Below are 22,612 nucleotides of genomic sequence, written 5' to 3'. Positions count from 1 at the left end.
GGGTTCTAACGGGGCTTGTCGGGGAGAGGAAGAGGGAAGGGGTTGCGGAACCAGGGAAGCCAAAGCTCGGCCACTGGAGCTGCGGGAGGGAGAAGCTGAGAAAGGTGTCAAGCCCACGTCAGATCCTGGGGACGGGCGAAGGGAGGGGCCTGGGATTTATTCGCCGATGAGGGAGGAGGAGGAAGTGCAGATGGAGGAAGGAGGGATCCCGAGCCAGGACCGTAATCTGCACTCCGAGGCCCCTAGGGGAGCAAAAGGAAACTCTGGTCCCAGTAGTAATTAGGTTCTCTCCCGGCGCCATTCCAGCACATCTGGAATCTGCACCTGGTCTTCCCAGGGAGCCGAGGGGAGCAGCAGCTTGGTTCGCGCCTTCCTGGCCTGTTCAGTATGTCCTCTGTTCACACCCGGACCTCCCCGAGGGCCTTCACTGTGTCCTTTATAGAAACTCAGGTGGGATGGGCTCGCCCCTCCCCCAGGGAAAAGAGGAGGATCCACGTTGTAAGGAGTCTGAGGGGTACGGATTGAGGGCCCTCCTCCTGCACACGACCTGACAGCGGCCTGCGGCCGGGCTCCTGCCACTCGCGATCTCCCGGCTCTGCCTCGCAGCGAGCGGGCGCCCTTTCAGCACCACGGCGCGCGGACAGCTCCTCGGCCCCGCCTGCGCGGGCGAGCCTCGAGGCCGGTGATTGGCTGAAGCGGCTTTCCCGATCCCGCGTCCCGCTCGGTGCTGGCTCTGGCGAAGCCAAGCCAGGGGTAAGGGGAGTCAGAGGCCGACCTCTCCAGGGACCCGCAGGCCTACGGCCCACCTCGCAGTCCGGGAGCACCGGCCTCGCGCGCGGGCCAGCGTCCTCGCCCCGCCCCCGAGCCTGCCCCGCCCTTCTTTTCGCATTGCGGGGCCGCTGGAGGTTGGCACTGTGCCCCTGTACCCCACGTGGCGCTCGGTCAGGGCTGGGGGTGGGGGGTCTACAGAGGCCAATCTAGAGAGAAGTCTCCCCTCCCCCCAGGGCTGTGCTGCGGCTGCCTCTAGGAGGGGTCGTGGGTAGCTAAGCAGAGAGGGCTGCGGGAAGGAGTGACGTCAGGGTGAGTGGGCGCCCAGGAAGGGGTGTGTAGGAGACCGGGAACCAGAGAGGACGGACTCGAGCAGGTCGAGGGGGAAGACAAGACAAGGAGGAGGAAAGAGGCAGGAGAAAGAAGCCGCTACAGAGTGGGGTTGCAGGCCTGGTGGAGTAGGGACTGCTGTTGTCAGGGGAACTAGAGGAAAAAGACGGGGTAGATTAGGGAAAGGTGGGGTAGGAGTGCAGTGGAGGGAGGAGCGGTGAGTGGGAGATAGAGGGTGGCGAGAGGAGAAGCAGAGGGAGAGGAGAAGGAGAAAGAAGAGAGGGGTCAGAGAAGAAAGAGGACTAGAGCCATCTCAGAGTGGAGACAGAGAAAGAAAAGGAAGAGGGGAAAGGGAGAACTAGAGGGAAGTGAGGGAATCCGCTGTTGAGTGGCCTGCAGGAGGAGAGAGGGAGCAGGAGTAGGGATGTGGAAGGGCAGGAACCAGGAAGCAGTCATCGAGGGGACAAGGGAAGAACTGGGGGGACCCGGGAGCTGGGGTCTAGAAGATGCAGGCCCCTTGGCCAGGGCCTCTTTGCCTACCGTGTTTCCATGGCCACTGCCCCTAGGTTCCTCAGCTCTTACGGTGCTCCTGGGAGCCCTCACTTCTCTGTTCCTTTGGTACTGCTACCGTCTGGGTTCCCAAGACATGCAGGCCCTGGGGGCTGGGAGCCAAGCTGGAGGTGTTAATGGTGGGCCTGAGGTATGCTCTCAGATGGGCCCAAGGGGCTCTGGAGATCCTGGGGAAGGACCCAGGGCAGAAGGTCTAGTTAGCCGGCGACTTCGGGCCTATGCCAGGCGCTACTCCTGGGCTGGGATGGGCAGAGTGAGGCGGGCAGCTCATGGAGGTTCTGGCCCAGCAGGAGGGACAGGGCTCCTGGGCATTCAGCGCCCAGGCCTACTTTTTCTACCAGACCTGCCTTCGTCCCCCTTTGTGCCACGTGATGCCCAGAGGCATGACGTGGAACTCCTACAGAGCAGCTTCCCCGCCATTTTGCGGGACTTTGGGGCTGTGAGTTGGGACTTCTCAGGGACTACCCCTCCGCCTCGGGGCTGGTCCCAATCCTTGGCCCCTGGGTGCTACCAGCTCCTGCTGTACCAAGCTGGCCGGTGCCAACCCAGCAACTGCCGGCGGTGCCCAGGAGCCTATCGCGCACTGAGGGGTCTGCGGAGCTTCATGAGTGCCAATACCTTCGGCAATGCTGGCTTTTCCGTTCTCCTGCCTGGGGCCCGTCTTGAGGGCCGCTGTGGACCCACCAACGCTCGGGTTAGATGCCATCTGGGTGAGTATACCCTGTCCACAATCCTTGCCTCCGCATTTTCTCCTTCCCTACCCTTTTCTCTGGCCATTGGATCTTTTTGCACTATGGTTCCCATCATGCCTTTCTTCTCTGAATCTTCCCCAACCGGATCTCCTGAGTTCCACTTCCATACAAGCTATCCTGTCAGTGACGACTTGCAGTGTGTTCCACACTGATTCTCACTCTTCCCCACCCCCTTTTCTTTCATTGAAAAGAAATCTTCATTGTAAGTGGTCACTGTTACTTGCCCTGAAGAGAAAATACTCAGAAACCCAAATTTAAACTAAAAGGAGAAAGCCTTGAGGAAGGAGCCGTGGTGCATGCCTGTAATCTCAGCACCTAGGAGACTGAGGCAAGCCTGGGTCTCGACCTTCTTTATCTATTGACTTAGTTTCAGGGAGTACAGTGAGATACTCTAGCCCCTCCCCCACCCCAATTTGTTTTTTGAGATAGAGGCTCTTACTATATAGTTCTGGCTGGCCCCAAACTCACCAAGATCGTCCGTGGTCACCTCCCGAGTGCAGGGATTGGAGGTGTTCGCCGTTACACTTGGCCTGCTTTATCTGGGCTTCTTCACTGATAGGTAACAATGTCAGTGAGATGTTAGTTAGGTAGCACGGGCCTGAGATTTTCTTTTTAACGTTCTAAAGATTAAAAAAAAAATGTTATGGTTGTTATTCTATGCTATGACTTTGGCTCGCCCTGAATCTCTGTTGTGCTATCAGATAGATGTGTCTTATGCTTTGGGGCACTCTGGCCTCACAATCAAGTCCAGATCCCCCCTCCCCCACTCACAAAGGCTTTCTGGCTGCTCCCTGCAGACACCATGCACACGTTAGACTTTTATCTTAGTAATGTTGAGAACACTACTCAGTCTTAAGGACTTTTCCAAATGCCACCTCTGGAATGCCTTGTTTGCCGTCAGAGTTGGCTTGGTTTTCTCAGCACACTTGACTGAGGTCAGGCTGGAGCCAGTGGTTATACCTCCTAGGAGAAGGGCCAGCACATAGTAGGCTCTGGAGCTAAACTGACAGAAGTCCAGGAGACTGCTCAGAGGAGCTTTTCTCCAAATGTCATGTAGCTTTGGTTTTTTTGAGACAGGGTTTCCCTGTAGTTTCTAGAGCCTGTCCTGGAACTAGCTCTTGTAGACCAGGCTGATCTCAAACTCACAGAGATCCGCCTGCCTCTGCCTCCCGAGTGCTGGGATTAAGGGCGTGCGCCACCGCCGCCCAGCTGTCATGTGGTTCTTTCAGCAGCACTTCAGTCTTAGCATCTTGCAGACAGGGCTGCATCATCATGTGCCCCTGGCACTTTTGAGGACCACAGACCCTTCCTGTAAGGCCCACTGAGTAGGTAGGCTTCCTGAACACAGGCAGGAGTGGTAGATGCCCATTCTCTTCTTACAGGCCTGAAGATCCCCCCTGGCTGTGAGCTGGTTGTTGGTGGAGAGCCTCAGTGCTGGGCTGAAGGGCACTGTCTCCTAGTGGACGACTCCTTCCTGCACACAGTGGCTCATAATGGTAACAGGACTCATTCTGCTGGGTTGGGGTTAAGAGACCAAAGAGCTGAGGAGTTCCAGCCAACCGGACTCTGTGGTACCATTTTGGTGCTATATAGCCTTGGGCAAATCATAGCTTCTCTAATCACCTATGGGGCATCTGCCTTCCTTAGCAAGTGATTGTATATGGCTGTCAGCACAGTACTATGAGCTACTGTCTGCGCTCCGGTCCAACTCTTGCTGTGGGACCGCAGGCATTCACCTAACCTCATGGCTCAGTTAGCTGGTATACAATGTGCCCATTTTAGGCACAGAGTTACCAATAGAAAGGGTCAGAACAATACCAGGTTCTAACCTGGTATTAGAATGCTGGCATGCACCTGTGAACTCAGCACCTGCACTTAGGAGGCTGAACCAGGAGAACAGTGAGTTCAAGGGCTGGGCTACATGACCCTGCCTTAAATGAACTAAATAGTAGCTAGGGCCTGGCGCTCTACTGCTCTCCTCAGTGTTTGACAGGAATACCATGGCAGAGCAGTACTTGCTATCATCTGCTGTCTCCATCCCTATGTGCCCTAGGGTCCCCTGAAGATGGGCCTCGAGTGGTCTTCATTGTGGATCTCTGGCACCCCAACGTGGCTGGGGCTGAACGCCAAGCTCTTGACTTTGTCTTCGCACCAGACCCTTGAGAGAAGTGGCTCCCTTCCAGCACCTGAGCTGGATGCTGCTGCACCCAAGGACAGCTTGCGTGGTGGTCAGGACCTCCTTTCCACGAGGAGGGGGCAGCAGGGTGTGACTTACTCTGCCAACAATGAAATACAAATCTGGAATTCTCTCCACCTCCCGCCTCCTTCCTTCCCAGTTACCAGTCCCAGGTTAGGGCTCAGGGCTGGGGCTCGTGTTTCTGCCATGCTAACAGCCAGGCATCTTCCTTAACACAAGCCATCTTCTCATCCCTCACCCAAGAGTCAGCAGCAGACCCTCAGCTCAACTTTATTCCAATAATTTAATAGAAAATTAAAATAAATAATATGAACCAGATCAAGATAGCCGAGCTGGTACAGGTCCAGGCCAGCCTAGTACAAAGTTAAGGAGGTAGGGGATGATGAGACAGGAGGGGAGGGGGCTGCTCTGTGCAAGGGCAGAAAACAGCTTGGAATGTGGCTGATGGTTCTCAGGTCTCTACATGTGTTTTCAATGTATTAACAAAAGAGAAGGGGGATTCTGCGTCATTCTAAACCAGATGGTGAGAGAAAGACAGCAGAACAAGAATGTGGAAAAGCGGTGGATGCTGGCTTTCCGAAGAGCCCCACCTGAGGGGATGCTGGAATGTACCATGTTGTTAGCAGTGAGTGGCAATGGCTGGGAAGGGCCTCACTGAACGTAGCATGCAGTGAAGGGACAGAGGGAAGACCCGCGACTTGGCCAGCAGAGCCGGGGCAAAGGGAGAGAGGGACTGGGTCCCAGAAGCAAGAGGAAGGCAGGAGAAAGATCAAAGATCAGTCCTTGAAGACAATCTGTTGGCCGTGAGGACGCTCATCGTGGGTGATATGACGGCGGACATGAATCCTCCGGACACGGTGCTCTCGGTTCTCTTCATCATCCCCTCGGCCTGCCCCGCCACCTCCAGCTGCACCCCCTGTGGCCTCCAAGAGAGCTAGATCTGGGCCACGGGGAGTCTCGTAAATCAAGATGTTCAGTGTCTCCTCGAAGATCCGAGCCTCGGGGAATTCCACCTGCAAAAGGCCAGCAACCTGTAGCCCCTACCCTCCGGCCCAGTCCCACAGCCCTCCCCAGCAGCTCCTCTGCGGCCTCCCTCTGGGCCTGAAGGCAGGCAGTTATCCTTCGCTGCCCAGTCTCTTGCAATGCTCTGTCAGTTATCAAATCCTGAGTACTGCCACTATCCGAGGTTGCTCTGAGCATCAGGAACATAGTGATAATAAATGCTTGAACTCAGCACACTGGAAGTCTAGGGAAGATACAGACACACCTCCTAAAATACACATTAAGTCAGATGATGACATTAAAAAAAAAAAAGGAAAAAGGGATGAGAATGGCCTTTCCCAGGAGTGTTTCATCTTTCAAGAGAGTTCAGGCAAGGCCTTGCGGAAAATGTGGTGTTTGGCCACCTTGTGAGGGAGAAAATAGAGAAAACACACTGAGGAGCAGCAGCAAGGAGTGTAAGGGTTTGGTCAGGAATTTGTCTCAATGTCAAGACAAAGCGATGAAGAAAAGCATGGAAATAAAGTATGAAAAGTGGCATTTTACTGGGCAGTCTTGGAAGGAAGGATATAATGAATACAGCTTGCCTTTCCTTCTTTACAGTACTGAGGACTGAAACCAGAGGCTCAAGAATACCGAACCAGTTCTACTGCTGAGCTATACCCATACCTGTATTTGTTTATTACTGAATTAATTAAGATAGAGCCTCACTAGGTTGCCCAAGACGGTCTTAAACTTGCAGTCCTCTTGCACAAAGCCAGCCAGTATAACTGAGTAAAACTGCCTCTGAGTTAGGTGAACTCACAGGGGTACACCACCACGCCTTTCCTTTAAGCTACATTCTATCAGCTTGTATCTTCCTAATTGCAGGGAAAAAAAAAACAAAACTTCTGGAAGCTGAGGTACCTATTTCACTCCTTTGATCAATGTTTCTTAGTACTTCCACTAAGTCACAGGTACCAGGCTAATAGTAGCTAGGGGACATCAGAAAGGAAAAGCTCCAACACTGCTCTGCAGCCATTGTTCTACACTACACTACAACACTCTGTTCAACTGAAAAGGGAGTTGACCAACTTTGTCTGGGGCAATTATATTGAAATCTCATGAGCAAAGGTGTCCAGAGAGAAATGATGCTTGGCGTGGGTCTGAAAGCATAAGTTCCTTAGCTGACAGGGAAAAGGGAAAGATTCTCATCACAGCTTACTGAGGAGGGACTTGCACTGTTCAACATGCCCTGTCTGGGGCAGTGCCTAACACAGATTGGGTACTGGCTGGTCAGTGGTGGCACAGGCCTTTAATCCCAGTACTTGGAGGCAGAGACAGGAGGCTCTGTGAGTTCGAGGCCAGCCTGGTCTACAGAGTGAGTTCCAGGACAGCCGTGGTTACAGAGAGAAACCCTATCTTGAAAAACAAAACAAAAACAAACAAAATCAACAACAAAAACCAATCATGTTCTATCTAAACAAGGCCGGGGGCTCAATCCCAGCACCAAAACCAAAGCAAAAGAGCCTGGCTCTGATTTCAGTCTCATTTCATAGGCAGAGAAATAGAGGTCACTGAAATGAGACCTACCAAGATATACAGCCCTGGTCCTAGAACTCTGGTCCTTGATGCCCACCAAAGAGCCTGCCCCTGCCTGACCCACTTCTCTGCCTCTGTCCCAGGTCCAGGTCCTACCTCCCACCCTTCCCTGATCCCCTCTGACCTTGGTTTGCTTCTTCTCCGTAGCATAGACTATGGAGGTGCAGCACACTTCGGCGATTTTCCGGCCCTGCCCGTAGAAAGACCAGCAGCAGATCTCGTCCCCCAGGACGTCCTTGAGGAAGAGCAGCCGCCCATGGAAGCGCAGGGCCAGTTTGTCAAACAGCTCGATGTTCTTCAGTAGGTTGTCATCTGAGGTGCTGAGGAGCAGGGTCCATCAGGCCTTGGGTGACTGCTGTCTTCCCTCCCTCCACTCCCACAGAGGGGCCCAGATTCCCAGCACTCCAGCCCTGCCCTGCAGGGGACTTCCAACTGTGTAGGCCTCTCTGAAGGGAAGCATCTGCCAAGAAAATCACCACATGGCAGAGGCCGTGCGGTCTTCAACCAGGCCATCGGCTTTGCTACATTCTAACTGAGCAACACTATGCAGGTTATTTTGTCCCTTAGTGATACAGTATCATCTCCACATGGAGATTAACACTTCCTCAGACCACTGGGAGAGCAGTCAACAGACACACTGAGACCAATCCCGTTGGAAAATAAGGAGCTAACCTATGCCAGCCATTATCATAGTCTTGGCCTAAACCTCCTTTACTGATGGCAGGTGGCACAGCTGGAATGGGGCATTCAAAAGGCAGGCATTCTGTGGTTTCTTCATGTGACCATAATCCTCTAAGGGACAGAAGCAGAGCCTGCTCAACCCTAGGATTCTGCCCAGTACATGGACACACGCAGACACACCCACGTCTCTGCCCAGTGAATGGACACACGCAGACACACCCACATCTCTACCCAGTGAATGAACACACGCAGACACACCCACGTCTCCCAGCTCTCACCTGGTATAGGAGTACTTGTTGTTACTGCGGTTGTGCAGAAGTTTCACCACAGGCTACAGGGGAAGCCAAAGGAGAGTGGAGTCAAGAGAGAACAGCAGCCTTCGGTACCCCTCCCCCCTCCCCCACAGGGCTCCAGGGCCTCACCTTGGTGGTGCTGGCTAGGAGCTGCTGCTCTTCCCGGGGAGATGTCACTGTGGGGATGAGGCACAGTGGGGACAGGTTCTCCCGTTTTTGCTGAGGAGGAAGTAGAAGGTGATTAGCAGTACAACACACATTCACTCACTCCACTTAGGGATGTGACCACTACAGATCCCTGTACTGGCTGGGCATTGGTGCCCTCCCCAAAATTCTACCCTTACCCTGCCAACTTGCTGTTCCTTAGCCACCCGGCTGTGCCCTCCTGGACTCTGCACTGGCTGGCCCGCCTGGGGTAAGCTTCACTGACCCGTGTGCAAAGCTGGCTAACCCTTTAGTTCTCAGCTCAGCATGCTGACCCCACGAGGCCAGCCCTGCCCCAGCACCTTGCTACCATAGCTTCCTTGGGTTCAGATTATTGCTTCCTTCTCTTCACAGCACTTAAGTCTGCAGCTGTTTTTTATATTTATGGTCTGTCTTCCTGAGGACTGTCCTGGTGATGATCAGCATACATTTGCTGAATGAATAAGCCTGGCTGAGTACAATGAGGCTGCTTTTGCAGTGCTGGGTGTTGAACCCAGGACCATGAGGGAATACCAAGCAAGTATTCTATCATCACTGACCTATACCCTTCACCCTTTTCTTAAAGAAAGATTTATTTATTTATTATGTATACAGTGTTCTTGTCTGCACATATGCCTTCAGGCCAGAAGAGTGCACCAGATCTCATTACAGATGGTTGTGAACCACCATGTGGTTGCTGGGAATTGAACTCAGGACCTCTGGAAGAGTAGTCAGTGCTTTTAAATGCTGAGCAATCTCTCTGGCCCTCCCTTCACCCTTTCTAAAAATTAAAATTTAATTTAAAATTTAAAATATTGAGACAGCCTTGCTAAATTGCTCAGGCTGGCCTTGAATTTACAATCTCTTGCCTCAGCCTTCCAATAGTGGAGCATACACCTTCAATCCCAGCACTCGAGAGGCAGATGGATCTCTGTGAATGAGACCAGTCTGGTCTACATAGTGAAAGCCTGTCTCAAAAACAAGAAAACAAACAAACAAACAAAACCCTAAACAACCCTTCTGCCTCAGCTTCCCAAATGTTGGACATGTCTGTTTCAAAAAGTTATAAATTCTGAGACGAATTACAGAATTATTATTATTATTATTATTATTATTATTATTAGCTTTCAAGACTTTCAAGTTTCTCCATGTAGCCCTGGAAATCACTCCTTTTTTGTTTTTGTTTGTTTGTTTGTTTTGTTTTGTTTTGTTTTTTTGAGACAGGTTTCTCTGTAGTTTTGGAGTCTGTCCTGGAACTAGCTCTTGTAGACCTGGCTGGCCTCGAACTCACAGAGACCCACCTGACTCTGCCTCCCAAGTGCTGGGATTAAAGGCATACGTCAACTCTGCCCAGCTCTACCTGTTTCTTTCTCTTTGTTTTTTCTCCTACCTGTTTCTTAAGAGTTCTGTTTGCTCGTTCGTTCATTTGTTTTGAGACGGGGTCTCTCTATAGTTCTGGCTGGTCTCAAATTCACTATGTAGACCAGTTTGCCCTCGAACTTAGAGATCTACCTATCTCTGCCTCCTGAGTGATGGGATAAAAGGTGTGTACCACCATGTCCCCCTAAGAGGTATTTTTTTTATTCCTTTGTTTCTTTTTTGATGTGTGTGTAAAATTAACATGGAAAGACAAGCATGGCAGCAGGTACCTTAAGGCCCACCTACAAAAGGCTGAAGTGGTAGGGCTGCTTAAACATGGGAACCTGAGAGCAGCCTAGACAACAAACCAGACCTCACTCTCAAAGGAATCATAGATGAAACCAGTACACACATAACCCCAGAAGACAGATGTTGGGCACAGCCACAAACGCAGGGCTAGCTTAGTCTACATTAGAGAATTTGAGGCTATCTAGGACTTTGCATCAATACTGCTTCAAAACAAAACAACAACAAAAAGCCAGGAATGTGTACACCTGTAATCAAAACACTTGGGAGGCAGAGGCAAATGGTTATCAAGTTTGAAACCAGCCTGGTCTACTTAATAAAACTATCTCAAAACACAAGAACAAAAAAAAAATAAACAACAGAGGCATAAAAGTCTGCTATTACTAACTCAATTTGAAGCACCAACTCTGTAAGACATAAAGATACACTATGGAGGCAAAATAATGAAAACAGTAGTTTTGGTGCAGAGACGAAACTCAATGAAGGACACAGAACCTGGAAAGAGATGAGTGTGCACATCTGAGAACCACGGAGGAAGCAGAGTGCATGCACAAGGGTTATCTATCACTGTGTAACAAAAGGCCCAAATAGCTTAAATTAACAAAAGGTATCTATGGTTTCCTTTGCCCGTGGTCAGGAATTCCCTCGGGAGTGGCTGGGGCCCCCGGCACAGGTCTCCCATGAAGGCTTGCACGGCAGGGGCTGCAGGCACCTGGAAGCATGACTGCCTCTTGAAGATCAGCTGAGAAACACGGCTGCTATAGTCGCACGTCTGATGCACAAAGGCTCTAACCTTTGCCACCTGGACCTGTCTGTGGGTCTGCCTGAGTATCTGTATAACAGTTAGTTTCTCTACAGAAAACAGTGCAAAAGATGGATGTCTCATTGTTCTTTATGACTAGTTTCATCTGCCTTAAGTCACTGGGAACTGTCTCCATTGTCATGTCCATGGATTCACATGTTAAAAAAAAACACCCAAAAACAAAAACACTCCTAGGATTCTCCAAGTCTCATCCATCATCATACATCGGCAGTTCAAAGCACAGAAAATCTAAACCATGTCCAGGTTGGGATGAGGCCATCTGGGTACAGTTCACCAACTTCGGCTCATGAAGGGCAGTTTTGCTTTCTACCTGAACAGCTGTGAACTACAGGCATGAAGTCTCCTCCACTCGCCTACTAGAAATGTCCTTGTTCAGAGGGGTGGGACAAGACAACAGCAAGTGGAAGTCACAGCAGCCACTGGTCCTACAGTTTGCAAATCACGGGACAAACGCTTGAGAACCTACTGATGCCCACCCTAACCAGTCCCCATGCACACGGTCCTGATGCCCAGAGCTGTCACTCTTTTCCCCGGAGCTGGTCATAGCCCCGGTTTCCTCGGCCTGCTTCTCACACGCACAAGTTTCCCTGTCCAAAGCCCTCCTTCACTTCAGCGTGCCTGCCCTTTTAAGTCCAGGCAGGTGATGTCCCTGCCAACGTCTTAGATATTTATTGTCTTCTAAGCCTTGGGGCTCATGTTATAAGACAAAAACCACACCTATAACCACTACAAAAAAGAGCTTTTGACTACTTTGGGCTTGTAAACAGGCTGCTGAGAGGCACACCTTAAGCTGTTTTTTAAAAATTTTTTACTTTTTTTAGGCTTGATCTCATTGTAAGGCCTCTGCCTCTGAGCGCAGGGATTAAAGGTGTACCCATCAGGACACTGCAATCTTAAAACTCTTAGAAGAGCTGTCCTTAGCTGAATAGCACATTCCTGCACAAGTTCTTAGAAGGCTGAGGCAGGAGGCTCAGGAGTTCAGCTTGTGCTACAAAGGAAGGTCCTGACTGGGTGGTGGTGGCGGCGGCACACGCCTTTAATCCCACAGCACTCGGAGGCAGAGGTAGGTGGATCTCTATGAGTTTCAGGACAGGCTCCAAAGCTACACAGAAAAACCCTGTCTCAAAAACATGGGAGGGAGGGAGGGAGGGAGGGAGGGAGAGAGAGAGAGAGAGAGAGAGAGAGAGAGAGAGAGAGAGAGAGACCAGTAAGACAGGAAACAAAACAAAACAAAAAACATGGAGTCTGTTCTGTGTTGGCCATCTATTCTTGGACAGTGCCTTGGAGTGCGGTTGATATACCCAGTGACACTCCACTGGAGAGCACCAATTCTCCCTTTCCCCAAAGGTATCCATTGCAAATAGATTCTTGGTTGGGGTGGGTCTTTGTATCTACTTCTCCTTCTCAGTGCTGGAAGTTGTCTGGTTTGGACCTCTGTACTGGGCATAGTTTGAGTTCATGCATGTCAATCCTGTTGTATCTGGAAGCAACAGCACTGTTGGGGAGGCTGACCAATCCCTTATCTGAGGGGCGTGGCTGCTCCAGGGCAAAAAATACCTTTAAAAGAACTGGGTTTGGGTTCACCCTCTTGGTTCCCTGCTCTTGGCTGGAACCCTGGCTCTGTAAGTTTGCCCCACTGCCTTCCTTTATTAAAGCTGATTGTTTCGGACAAGGCTAGTCTTGGTTATTTCCCATTGCCTCCCGACCGCCACACTACACAGCACAATCTGTTACAAACATAGCAGCCCACACAACAACCATTTATTATTGCCTCCTTAAATTTCCAAGGATCAGAACTTCAGACTGGCCCATGGTCTCTCAGGAACTACAGTCTACACAATGGCCACAATTGGCCATAGTGGCACAAGCTGTAATACCAGTCTTTGAGAGGTGAGAAGAGGATTATCTTAGTTCAGGGTTAGTCTGGGATAAGAGGACCTTGTCTCAAAACAATACAAAAAAGATGCTGGCCAGGAGTGCATCCTCTCAATATTCGACTGGACCTAGAGGATCTGCTTCCAATAAAGCTGGCCCACATAGTCGGGAGTCTCTTGACAGCAAGTTCCAGTTTTTCACTGGCACGACTTCCCAAGGGCTGTTGGGTTCCTCATATAATGGCTTGCTTACTAGAGTGAATGCCTCTTATGACCTCGCTTCAAAAGTCACACCTCAGAGCTGAGTGTGGTGCTGTAAACCTGAAAGCTTAGCATTTCGGAGGCGGATAGAAGGATCATGAGTCCAAAGTCAGCTGGCAACTACTTGAGACCCTGTCTTTGCAGTTAAACTATGTACCTCTACAACATGGCTGCATGTGTCAATCCTATTCCGTGAGAGAGGGGACTAAATGAGACCCTGAATCCCACGGAGGCAAAAATCACTGGTGGCCATGTTGGATACTAGCTATCAAGAACTGCTTAATAGATGGCACCTGGAAAACTAACTTACTCTATGTAGAAGAAAAAAACAAAAAAGGAGTCAAAAAGCAGAGCAGTGGTGGCGCATACATTCATTCATTCATGCTTTTTCAAGACAAGTTTCTCTCTAACAGTCCAGGCTGGCCTCAAACTCAGAGATCCATCTGCCTCTGCCTCCCAAGTGCTGGGATTAAAGGCTTGGTGCACACCTTTAATCTGTGCACTGGGGAGACAGAGGCAGGCAGATCTCTGTGAGTTCGAGGACAGCCTGGTTTAACAAAGTGAGATGCAGGATAGCTAGAGTTACAGAGAAACTTTGTCTTGAAAAACTACACACACACACACACACACACACACACACACACACACACGAGTTAAGTCCCTTCATAATTTACATTTACGAAAGTGAGTTTCACTGAGATTAAAATGTCATACATGAGGAGTTGGGTTGGAGAGATAGCTCAGGAGTTAAGAACACTTTCTGTTCTTGCAGAGGATCCAAGTTCAGTTTCCTACACCCACATGGTGGCTCACAACCATCCTTAACTTCAGTTCCAGTTCCTGGGGATCCAATACACCAGGCATGAATGTGGTTCACATACACACAATGCAGAGAAAATATACATACAGACTCTTTTTTATAGTCTATATAGCCGGGCAGTGGTGGAGCATGCCTTTAATCCCAGCACTTGGGAGGCAGAGGCAGGCGAATCTCTGTGAGTTCAAGGCCAGCTTGGTCTACAAGAGCTAGTTCCAGGACAGGCTCCAAAGCTACAGAGAAACCTTGTCTCAAAAAAAAAAAAAAAAAAAAAAACCAAAAAACAAAAAAGTCTATATATAAAACATCTGTATATAAAATTATAAAGCTAATAAAAAAAAGTAGAATAGGGAAAAAACCTAAGTAACCCTCCTGCCCCCTCAGCAAGGGATACATACACCACTGGGGAAAATGGTATTTTGACTATATTAATGTCAAGAATTACTCAGTTAATAGTGCAAAGCACAACTTTGTAAGTGACCCCATGGAACAGAACTGAAGATATGCTAACCGTGTAATTATCCCATAACCCTAATGAAATGACTGACTCAGGGGAGGAACAGTAATTGGTATGTTGTCGACAGACAACTGACACTTGCACAACACCCAAATTAATATCACACAGATGAATTTATAGTTGGCAACAAGGAAATGTAACTACAGTAGAGAACTCAACTTATCATCTGAAATCAGGGGTCAAGTCTGAGCACATCAGTCATTTAGCCACATCATGGGTGTCTTGATGGAATGCAGTACGAAATAACAATGCACTCCTAGAATGTACTCTATCCAAAATGCTTGACACCAAGCCTTTAAATTATGGTATAATTTACAGGAAATTCAGGATATATCAGGGTTTGTACCAATGACACCAGCACTGAACAATCAGGCAAATTTGGTAAGCAACCATTGTATAGTCAGCATTTTTAACAACTCAGCTTTATCAGAAAAACAAGAAACAAACAAAAAACCAGGCCGGTTCAGGTGGGAAGAGACTTAGAGGACGTCAGCAGACACAACGTGAAGCTTGGCTACAGGTCTTGCTTTAAATGAACTGCTTACCACATTTCAGGCAGAACTGGAGAAACAGGATGTTAGATTAAAACTTTATTGACATACAAAGTTATCAATTATTAACAATATCAAAAAAAATAAAAGCAGTATACAAAATAGTACATACAATATGGCCACATTTTAGTAAATAGACATATACACATGTGCATACATACAAAAAAAAAACTTAAAAAAAATTTGGTGCTTTATTTTTTGGTGATCCGTTTCCCAAATTTCTATAGTTGATAATACTGATAATAATACTGCTTTAAAAAATAACAGGTGCTGGGGATGAAGAGATGATTCAGTCAGTAAGGACTTGTCATATAACCCTGAGCACTGAGTTCAGAGTCCTAGTATCCACTTGACAGCCCCTGACAAACATCTGTGACTCCACAGCCGAGCAGTGGAGACAGGCAAGTCCCTGGAGCTCACTGGCCAGAAAGCCTTGCCAAGTCAGTGACTCCAGCTTCCATGAGACCCTGTCTTAAAGTAAATAAGATATCCTGGCACTCAGGAGCCAGAAGCAGATCTCTGGGGTTTGAAGCCAGACTGGCCTACACAGCAAGTTCCAGGACAAGAACAATAGCAATGACCCTGTCTCAAAAAAAAAAGGCCAAGAGGGTGAGGGAACACGCCTTTAATTCCAGTACTTGGTAGGCAGAGGCAGGCAGATCTCTGTGAGTTCCAGGCCAGTCTGATCTACGAGAGCTAGTTCCAGGATGGCTAGGACTATTATATAAAGAAACGGTGCCTCAAAAATAAATAAATAAGTAAACAAATAAACAAACATATAAATCAGAGATAATAATGTGGAAGGTGACCTAGAAAGAAACTTGATGTGGGATCTCCTCTGTGTGTGTTGCTTTTATTGGTTGATGACTAAAGCTTTTTTGGCCAATGGTTTAGCAGAGTAAAGCCAGGTGGGAAACCTTAACAGAGATAGAGTAGGAGGAGTTGAAGGAGACGCCATGAAGCCGCTGAAGGAGTAACATGCCACACCAGTAAGCCACAGCCTTGTGGCTTAGATGAATAGAAATGGGTTAATTTAACATATAAGAGCTAGCTAGGAATACACCCAAGCCATTGACCAAAACAGTTTTATTCATTAACCAATAAAAACAACACATATACAGGACTTCCCACATCAGATACTTGATGTTAACGTCTGGTCTCCACACTCATATGCACACATGTGTACACATTCACACAAACACATACATATAACACACACACACACAAACACACACACACACACACACACACACACATATATACACACACACAAATATATGGCTATTTGTAATTTTAAAATTCAAGAATCTCGGGCTAGCAAATGGCTCAGAATATAAAGATGCAGGTGGCTGGAGAGATGGCTCAGCTGTTAAGAGCATTGCCTGCTCTTCCAAAGGTCCTGAATTCAATTCCCGGCAACCACATGGTGGCTCATAACCATCTGTAATGAGGTCTGGTGCCCTCTTCTGGTCTTCAGACAGAATATTGTATACATATACATAATAAGTAAATAAATAAATATTAAAACAAGAATATAAAGATGCAGCTCACTGAGCCTGACAGCCTGAGTCTGGTCCCGAGGCCACGCATGTTAAAAGGAGAACTGACTCCCACAGTTGCTCTTTGACCTCCCACATGCACACTGTGGTACACGCAGACCCACACACCAAACTGAATAAAATTTAATAAACACACATACACATACACCTCTACTTCACAGATAAATGACATTCTAAGAGGAAATACTGACAATATCTAAATCCAACCATTGAAAGCCAGAAAAAATTGGAAGTTTTTTTTGTTTGTTTGTTTCTTTTTCTGGTTTTTGAGACAGGGTTTCTCTGTGTAGTCCTGGCTGTCCTGGAACTCGCTTTGTAGACAAGGCTGGCCTCAAACTAGAAATCTGTCTGCCTCTGCCTCCTGAGTGCTGGGACTAAAGGCGTGTGCCACCACCACCTAGTCTTGTTATGTTTTTTTGGCATGGGATTTCCCCATGTAACTCAAAAAAAAAAAAAAAAAAAAAAAAAAAAAAAAAAAAAAAAAAAAAAAAAAAAAAAAAACCATACAGCATTTCTTTGTGTAGCCCTGGCTGTCCTGTCCTGATATTCAGAGATCTGTTGGCCTGACTCTCCAGTGCTGAGATTAAAGGTGTGTACCACTATGCCAACCTCCTATGTAACTCTTGCTGGTCGCCTTGAGTGTACAATCCTTTGCCTTTGCCTCCTGACTGCCAGGATTACAGGCATGCGCCCTGGCAATCGAAGTATCTTCTGGTTCAGGGCATGGCAGGTATACAGTATCACTGATGCTTAAGCGAAAAGCCAACTTTTTCATATGAATGATACTTTAGAGGATAGGTAATACATGCTCTTATGTCTATGACTTAATTAAAATAGTCAAGGATCTCCCTTTAAGCAACAAGACAAGAAACTGGGGAGAAGAGCAGGTAAATATGTAAAGCAATCGCAGAAGAGGACTCTAGAAAGGCGAGTGAGTATATATGAGAAAGATGTTCAAACTCATTAGTAAGGAGAAGCTTGCGAGTCCAATGAGGTCACTCCACACCTATCAGCGTGGTAAAATTAGAATGGTGGAGGATGCCAAGGATTACTGAGAATCACCAGAATGAGGTTTCTTAGGTACTGCCTGTCAGGACAAAGCAATGGAACCATCTGAGAAAACTGAAATCTGGCTTGCATGTGTCCCGTGACCTAGTTATTCTCTAGCTATAATTTTAAGAAATTTGAATAGGACCAGAGAGGACACAGAAGGATGCCCACGGTGGCACTGTTTGTGGGACAGGAAAGAGAAAGCTCCAAACTCAGGAGAATGTATGAATACAGTGAGCAGTCAGCACAGAGTCCTGCGCACCACAGAGTGTGACTAGGTCCTTAGAAGCAGTTGAGTGGGAAACAGTAACAGCTAAGCGATATTTATGTAAACATGCACACCAAAAGCATATATACACAAATGCTTTGGTTTTTCAAAAAAAGAGGTATAATTCAAGCATATGTATCCGCACATTAGGATCTGACAGGGGTAGGAGTGAGGGAAATGGACAAGGGATTGGGCATGAAGGGGAGGGGGCAAAACTGAAAGAGAAAAGATTTGCCTAGACCAGGACACTCTGGCATGCCCTGAGGACTAGTGGAGCTGGGGGGAGGGGTGGGAAGAAGCTGCCAGAGCATGGAAAGGAAGTGCCGCCCTTGGGAGTCAGATAACCTGGAGCTGAACTGAACACACTGGCTTTGAATGCATCCCTAATGCTTCTTTGTATCTATGTAGGGTAACTAGGGGCACAAGATGTACCACAGACAGCAAAATCCCTCCCGACACAGCGGGTGTGCAATGACATTAGCTCAACTTCAATTCAGTGCGGAGCTAAGCAGGCACACCTGTCACCCCAGGACTCTGGAGACTGAAGCAGGAGGATCCTCAGATCAAGGACAACCTGGGCTACATAGTTAGACTCTGTCTTAAAAATATAAGATAAAATGACTGAGCAGAACTGTACTTCCAAGATATAGGTCAGTGCCAGCCAGGTGGCTCAGAGGGGAAAGGAGGCAGAATCTGACAACCTGAATTTGATCTCCCCCTCCCTGGGTCCCACAACGTAGAAGAGAATCCATTCTCCAAAGCTGGCCTCTAGCCTCTATACTTTAGATGTGGCACTTGCCACTCCCCAAAAACTGTTTTTTTTAAAAAAATCCAATTCAGTATTTTTCAAATTGCTACATAGTAACTCTTTAATGGGTCATAATATAATAGGACTCAAACATAAGAGAGATGGGGGCTAGTGAAGGAAGCAATATATTAAGGGACATTTTATTAACAGCGCTCCTTCACAAAATGCTTTGAATTATAGCTCAGACTCCACTTTTTAATTTGCAACTGGCATTCAAGACATACAATATACAATCTACTTCTGTAATTATTACAAAAAAACTGGACAATACAAAAACTCGATTAAAACTTACTACATTGTATTTATTTTTCTTACTTATCTTTTGGAACGTGAGAACAGAATGGGAGAGGCAGGAACTGACAGGCTCAAGGTTACTAGGCAGGGAAGAGATGGCCGGGATCCCAAAGGGATCCCAGTGAGATCACAAGAACCTGCAGAAGTGGAACAGAGTGGGTGGGGAGGGCCTGGAATCCCCAGCCCTGTTTATGGATTATGGCTCCACTTCTCCGACACTTCATTTGAGGAAAAAATTTCACCATTGAAAAAAACAAATAAATAAAGAAGCCCTGAAGGGTTGAAAGAAACAGGGTGGGGGTGGGCTGCCTCCCGGGGCAGGACCAGATCGTGGCGGTTATTGCATTCCCACTTAAACTAGATGAGGTGGGAGCTGGCTGGTGAAAGGGTTCAGTGGCCAAACCTGATGACCAGTACCCCACCCCAGAACGCACACTGTGAAAAAGGAGAGCACGGGCAGACAGCTGACCTGTGACTGGCCTCCACCAGCGCTCCAACTGGGGCATGCACACACACTAAGAAATCAAAATTTTAAATTATATAAATTGAGGACCCCCCCCCCCCACTAGCCTGGAGAACTACTCAAGACTTAGAGCAAAGGAGAGGATGAACTGGGGCTATGTTTAATGACGTCACTCAGGTGGTAGTACAACTGGGTAGGAACAGCTGCAAGCACAGAGCAGGTATTTCCAAGGACAACTGTCCTGACAGCAGGTGTATTGCCGCCCTGCCTCAAGCAGCAGGGATACTTGGGAAGACTGTACCCCAAATCCCAAAAGCTTGGGGGTTATGCCCAGTCCGAGCCAGGCTCTCTAGGCCATCTCTCTCCTTCTGTTGTAGTAGCTAACTATTGGCTAGCTCTCCCAAGTATAGGAGCACAAGGACTCAGAAGATGGGGCGGTGGCTCTCACCTGCAGTGCCAGCTGGCAGTCTTCAATCAGGCCCTGCACCAGGTAGTACCGAGCTTCACCTAGCAGCTCCCCGAGTTCTCTGGTACTCTCAGGCAGTGGGACCGACCCATCCCGCAGGTAGTTGAGAATTGTACCAAAGTGACGACCACTCCGGTCAATCAGCACCCAACCTGGTGGAGTGGGAAAAGGCAAAAGGAAGGATGGATTGGTGGGGGATTGAAGATAATAGGTTTGTTTGTTTGTTTGTTTGTTTTTTTAGAAAACCAATTCCAAAGTCAAAAGAAAACCTAAATACTTATCTGTTTCAAACCTCTGCCACATCCAAGAACTCTTTCAAACATCTCCAGTGAGTTATACACATGCCTGTCAAAGAATAACTCCCTCCCAAGTCTGCTGGACAATCAGGAAGCTCTTACCATGGGCAAGTCTTTTGTTTTTCAAGACAGGGTTTCTCTGTGATGCTTTGGCTGTTCTGTACTCACGCTGTAGACCAGGCTGGCCTCGAACTCACAGAGATCCACCTGCCTCCTGATGCTGAGATTACAGGTGCCGGTTGGGAAGTTGTTTTCAAGGCTACTCTGTAGCCCAGACTGAGGGCCAGCATTATAGGCACGTGCCACCAAGCCCAGTTTACCGTGGAAAATTCTTACCGAATTACCTATCAATAAACTTAACCCTTTCTATTAATTTTAACCATCTCACTTAATGAAAATGTCCACCTCAATCCTCCAGTTCACCAGAATAATATAATAATCACATTGTTGAAAGAACTTATTCTCTGTGATTATATGTGGTTTTCTTGCTTCCTGGTCATTCCCACTCAATGCCCTCCCTAAATACCCGGAGGGGGTTAACTCCTCAAGACTCATCAGATCCCTTTACCAAACCTTCTCTAGCACTAATTGGCTCTTCACAATTACTTATTAAATAAGTGATTTTTCATCTTTAGTATTTAAAGGCTGAACTTCACCTCTTAAGCGTTTGCTTTCATAATCTTTGTTAACTCTTTCCTTTCAGGTTATACTACAGCAAGTGGGTCCCAAATTTAAAGGCAACACTCCGAGAAGGTTAAGGTTCGCCTGCCAAGGAGAGCTGCCCTGCACCCTTCACTCTGGTCCCTGGTAAACCTAAAGCAGCTCTTCTTCTACAATCTACATTTACGGATGATTCCTAGAGAGTGGCAGGGGCATGTGTTAGAGACAGACACACAAGATCGGTTCTCCAGGCTGCCTGGTGGCGGTTCTAAGGAGGGAGGCAAACAAAAGGCTGGGCGGTAGGAAGAAAGTGGTAAAGGTTGTCTGAGGGGGCTGGTTTCCAGGCTTTATGAACTAGGGGGCGACGAGAAGATAATCGGCAATGGAGTGTTTGGCAGAGGTCACTGCTGGAAGGAAAGGATTGGGGAAGGAGGGAGACTTTGAACAAGGAAAAGGTAAGATGGGACGGGGGAGCCGGGAACGAACCGGGGGCTGGAGGGCAGCACGTGTACCGGCGACACGCATACCTCCGGCGTCTGTGAGCACCTCCACGCGGCCGCTGAACATGGCCTTGAGCATGGTGTCCTGCCCAGTGAGGGTGCGCAGCGTGGTGTAGTGCAGCGAGCCGCCCACGTTCAGCTTCACATACTTGCTGTTCGGGGTCAGGGGCTTCAGACTGTACGAGGGGGAGCCGGGCTCCACACCCGAGGGCTTAGGGGACTCCAGGCATCCGGCCGCAGCCCCCTCCGGGCCAGAGGCCTCGGCCGACATGCCAGTGAGAGGACGCGGGTGGCAGTCGCAGGCTCTCTCCGCGTCCCGGACCGGCTCTCAGAGACCCCACGACTCAGGCGCGGGCGCCAGACCGCTCGGCGCACACGCCCACTCGCCGCGGCTACTCCGCGACGTCCACCCTCCGCCCCATCGCGCGCGCACTCTCCACCCGGAAGCCGGCGTAGGCAGCTGCGCAGGCGCGTCCAGGCCGGGGGCGGAGCCAAAAGCTGGAGCAAGCGCAGTCTGCGGGTGCCGTTCCGGTTTGGAGTGCGGGTGCAGGAAGAGTCGTTCTAGGGGACTCGGGAGCCTAGATGGAGAAAGCGCCCTCTCCCTTTGCTCCTTAAGCATGTGAATAGAGAAGATCGCAGCCTATGACGGTCTCACCTCGCAGAGCGCTTCATTCACGTGAAAGGAAGCAGGCTCAGAGGGCTGGACGATGCGAACGGTATTTTCCCTACTCCAGCACAGTGCACTGGACAGACTGTAGGAAGAACAGTCAACAAAAACCAAGAAATTCTCCAATGAGGCCATAAGGCTCCCAGAGGAAGTGAAACTAGGACGCCCAGGTTGGAAGGCCAAACAGAGGAGCGATGATGGAAAGAAGCGTCTGCGATACAGACAGTTCCAGGCAGAGAACAAGGGTAAATAGAAACCTCAGCCAAGTGTGACTGTAATTTCAGCCCTGGAGGCTGAGGCAGGAAGATAGTGAATTCCAGGCCAGACTGGGCTGCATATTGGTACCTATCACAAAACAAAAGGAACATGGAAACTGGAAGCATATGACCAGACAGGCTAGTGAAGATCTTAGAATCCCAGCTGTCATGAGACCTACCCCTGAGCACCAACAGAGAAGAAAGAAGTAGAGTGCACTGTGGACAAGAGGCTTTTGTTTTAAAAACTTTTTAAAAAGTTTTTGGTTTTTTTTTTTTTTTTTTTTTTTTTTTTTAGAATCTGATATCTCAGAGGTTTAACAACCTGCCCTAATGTCTAGAAGGGGGCTTTGCTGGGTGGAAAACCCAAGCCAGCATCCTAGTTTCCACCCTGTCACCCCGGAATATCTGGGCAAAGCTCCTCTCTCTAGGTCTAGTTGGCTCCTTTACCTGCTTAGTGTGGGT

General features: G+C 48.6%; 2 protein-coding genes across 2 annotated transcripts; one reads left to right on the top strand and one right to left on the bottom strand.

Moving 5' to 3' along the window:
• The first annotated feature begins 1,522 nt into the window (after positions 1–1,522).
• Asphd1 (aspartate beta-hydroxylase domain containing 1) lies at positions 1,523–4,583 on the top strand. The gene is made up of 3 exons (XM_038317362.1): positions 1,523–2,378; positions 3,803–3,916; positions 4,474–4,583. The coding sequence occupies exons 1-3, from the start codon at positions 1,523–1,525 to the stop codon at positions 4,581–4,583; spliced, it is 1,080 nt and encodes a 359-aa protein (XP_038173290.1).
• Positions 4,584–4,886: 303 nt separating this feature from the next.
• Positions 4,887–21,655, bottom strand: Kctd13 (potassium channel tetramerization domain containing 13). Its single transcript, XM_038331749.1, has 6 exons — positions 21,254–21,655; positions 19,753–19,922; positions 8,301–8,390; positions 8,157–8,209; positions 7,322–7,517; positions 4,887–5,630 (listed from the first exon to the last, which is right to left on the bottom strand). The coding sequence occupies exons 1-6, from the start codon at positions 21,495–21,497 to the stop codon at positions 5,394–5,396; spliced, it is 990 nt and encodes a 329-aa protein (XP_038187677.1). The 5' UTR covers positions 21,498–21,655; the 3' UTR covers positions 4,887–5,393.
• Positions 21,656–22,612: the final 957 nt, after the last annotated feature.

This window comes from Arvicola amphibius, chromosome 1 (assembly GCF_903992535.2).
Source record: "Arvicola amphibius chromosome 1, mArvAmp1.2, whole genome shotgun sequence".
Lineage (NCBI taxonomy): Eukaryota > Metazoa > Chordata > Mammalia > Rodentia > Cricetidae > Arvicola > Arvicola amphibius.
The sequence above is the reverse complement of the archived record's forward strand: the minus strand, read 5'-3'. Positions and strand labels throughout refer to the sequence as shown.

Coding starts and splice junctions, on each gene's coding strand:
- Asphd1 (XM_038317362.1), top strand. CDS start 1,523: ATGTGGAAGGGCAGGAACCAGGAAGCAGTCATCGAGGGGACAAGGGAA. Junction 2,379..3,802: donor TCGGGTTAGATGCCATCTGG/GTGAGTATACCC, acceptor CTCTTCTTACAG/GCCTGAAGATCCCCCCTGGC. Junction 3,917..4,473: donor GCACACAGTGGCTCATAATG/GTAACAGGACTC, acceptor TATGTGCCCTAG/GGTCCCCTGAAGATGGGCCT.
- Kctd13 (XM_038331749.1), bottom strand. CDS start 21,497: ATGTCGGCCGAGGCCTCTGGCCCGGAGGGGGCTGCGGCCGGATGCCTG. Junction 8,391..19,752: donor ACTGCCAGCTGGCACTGCAG/GTGAGAGCCACC, acceptor CTTCCTCCTCAG/CAAAAACGGGAGAACCTGTC. Junction 8,210..8,300: donor TCCTAGCCAGCACCACCAAG/GTGAGGCCCTGG, acceptor CTTCCCCTGTAG/CCTGTGGTGAAACTTCTGCA.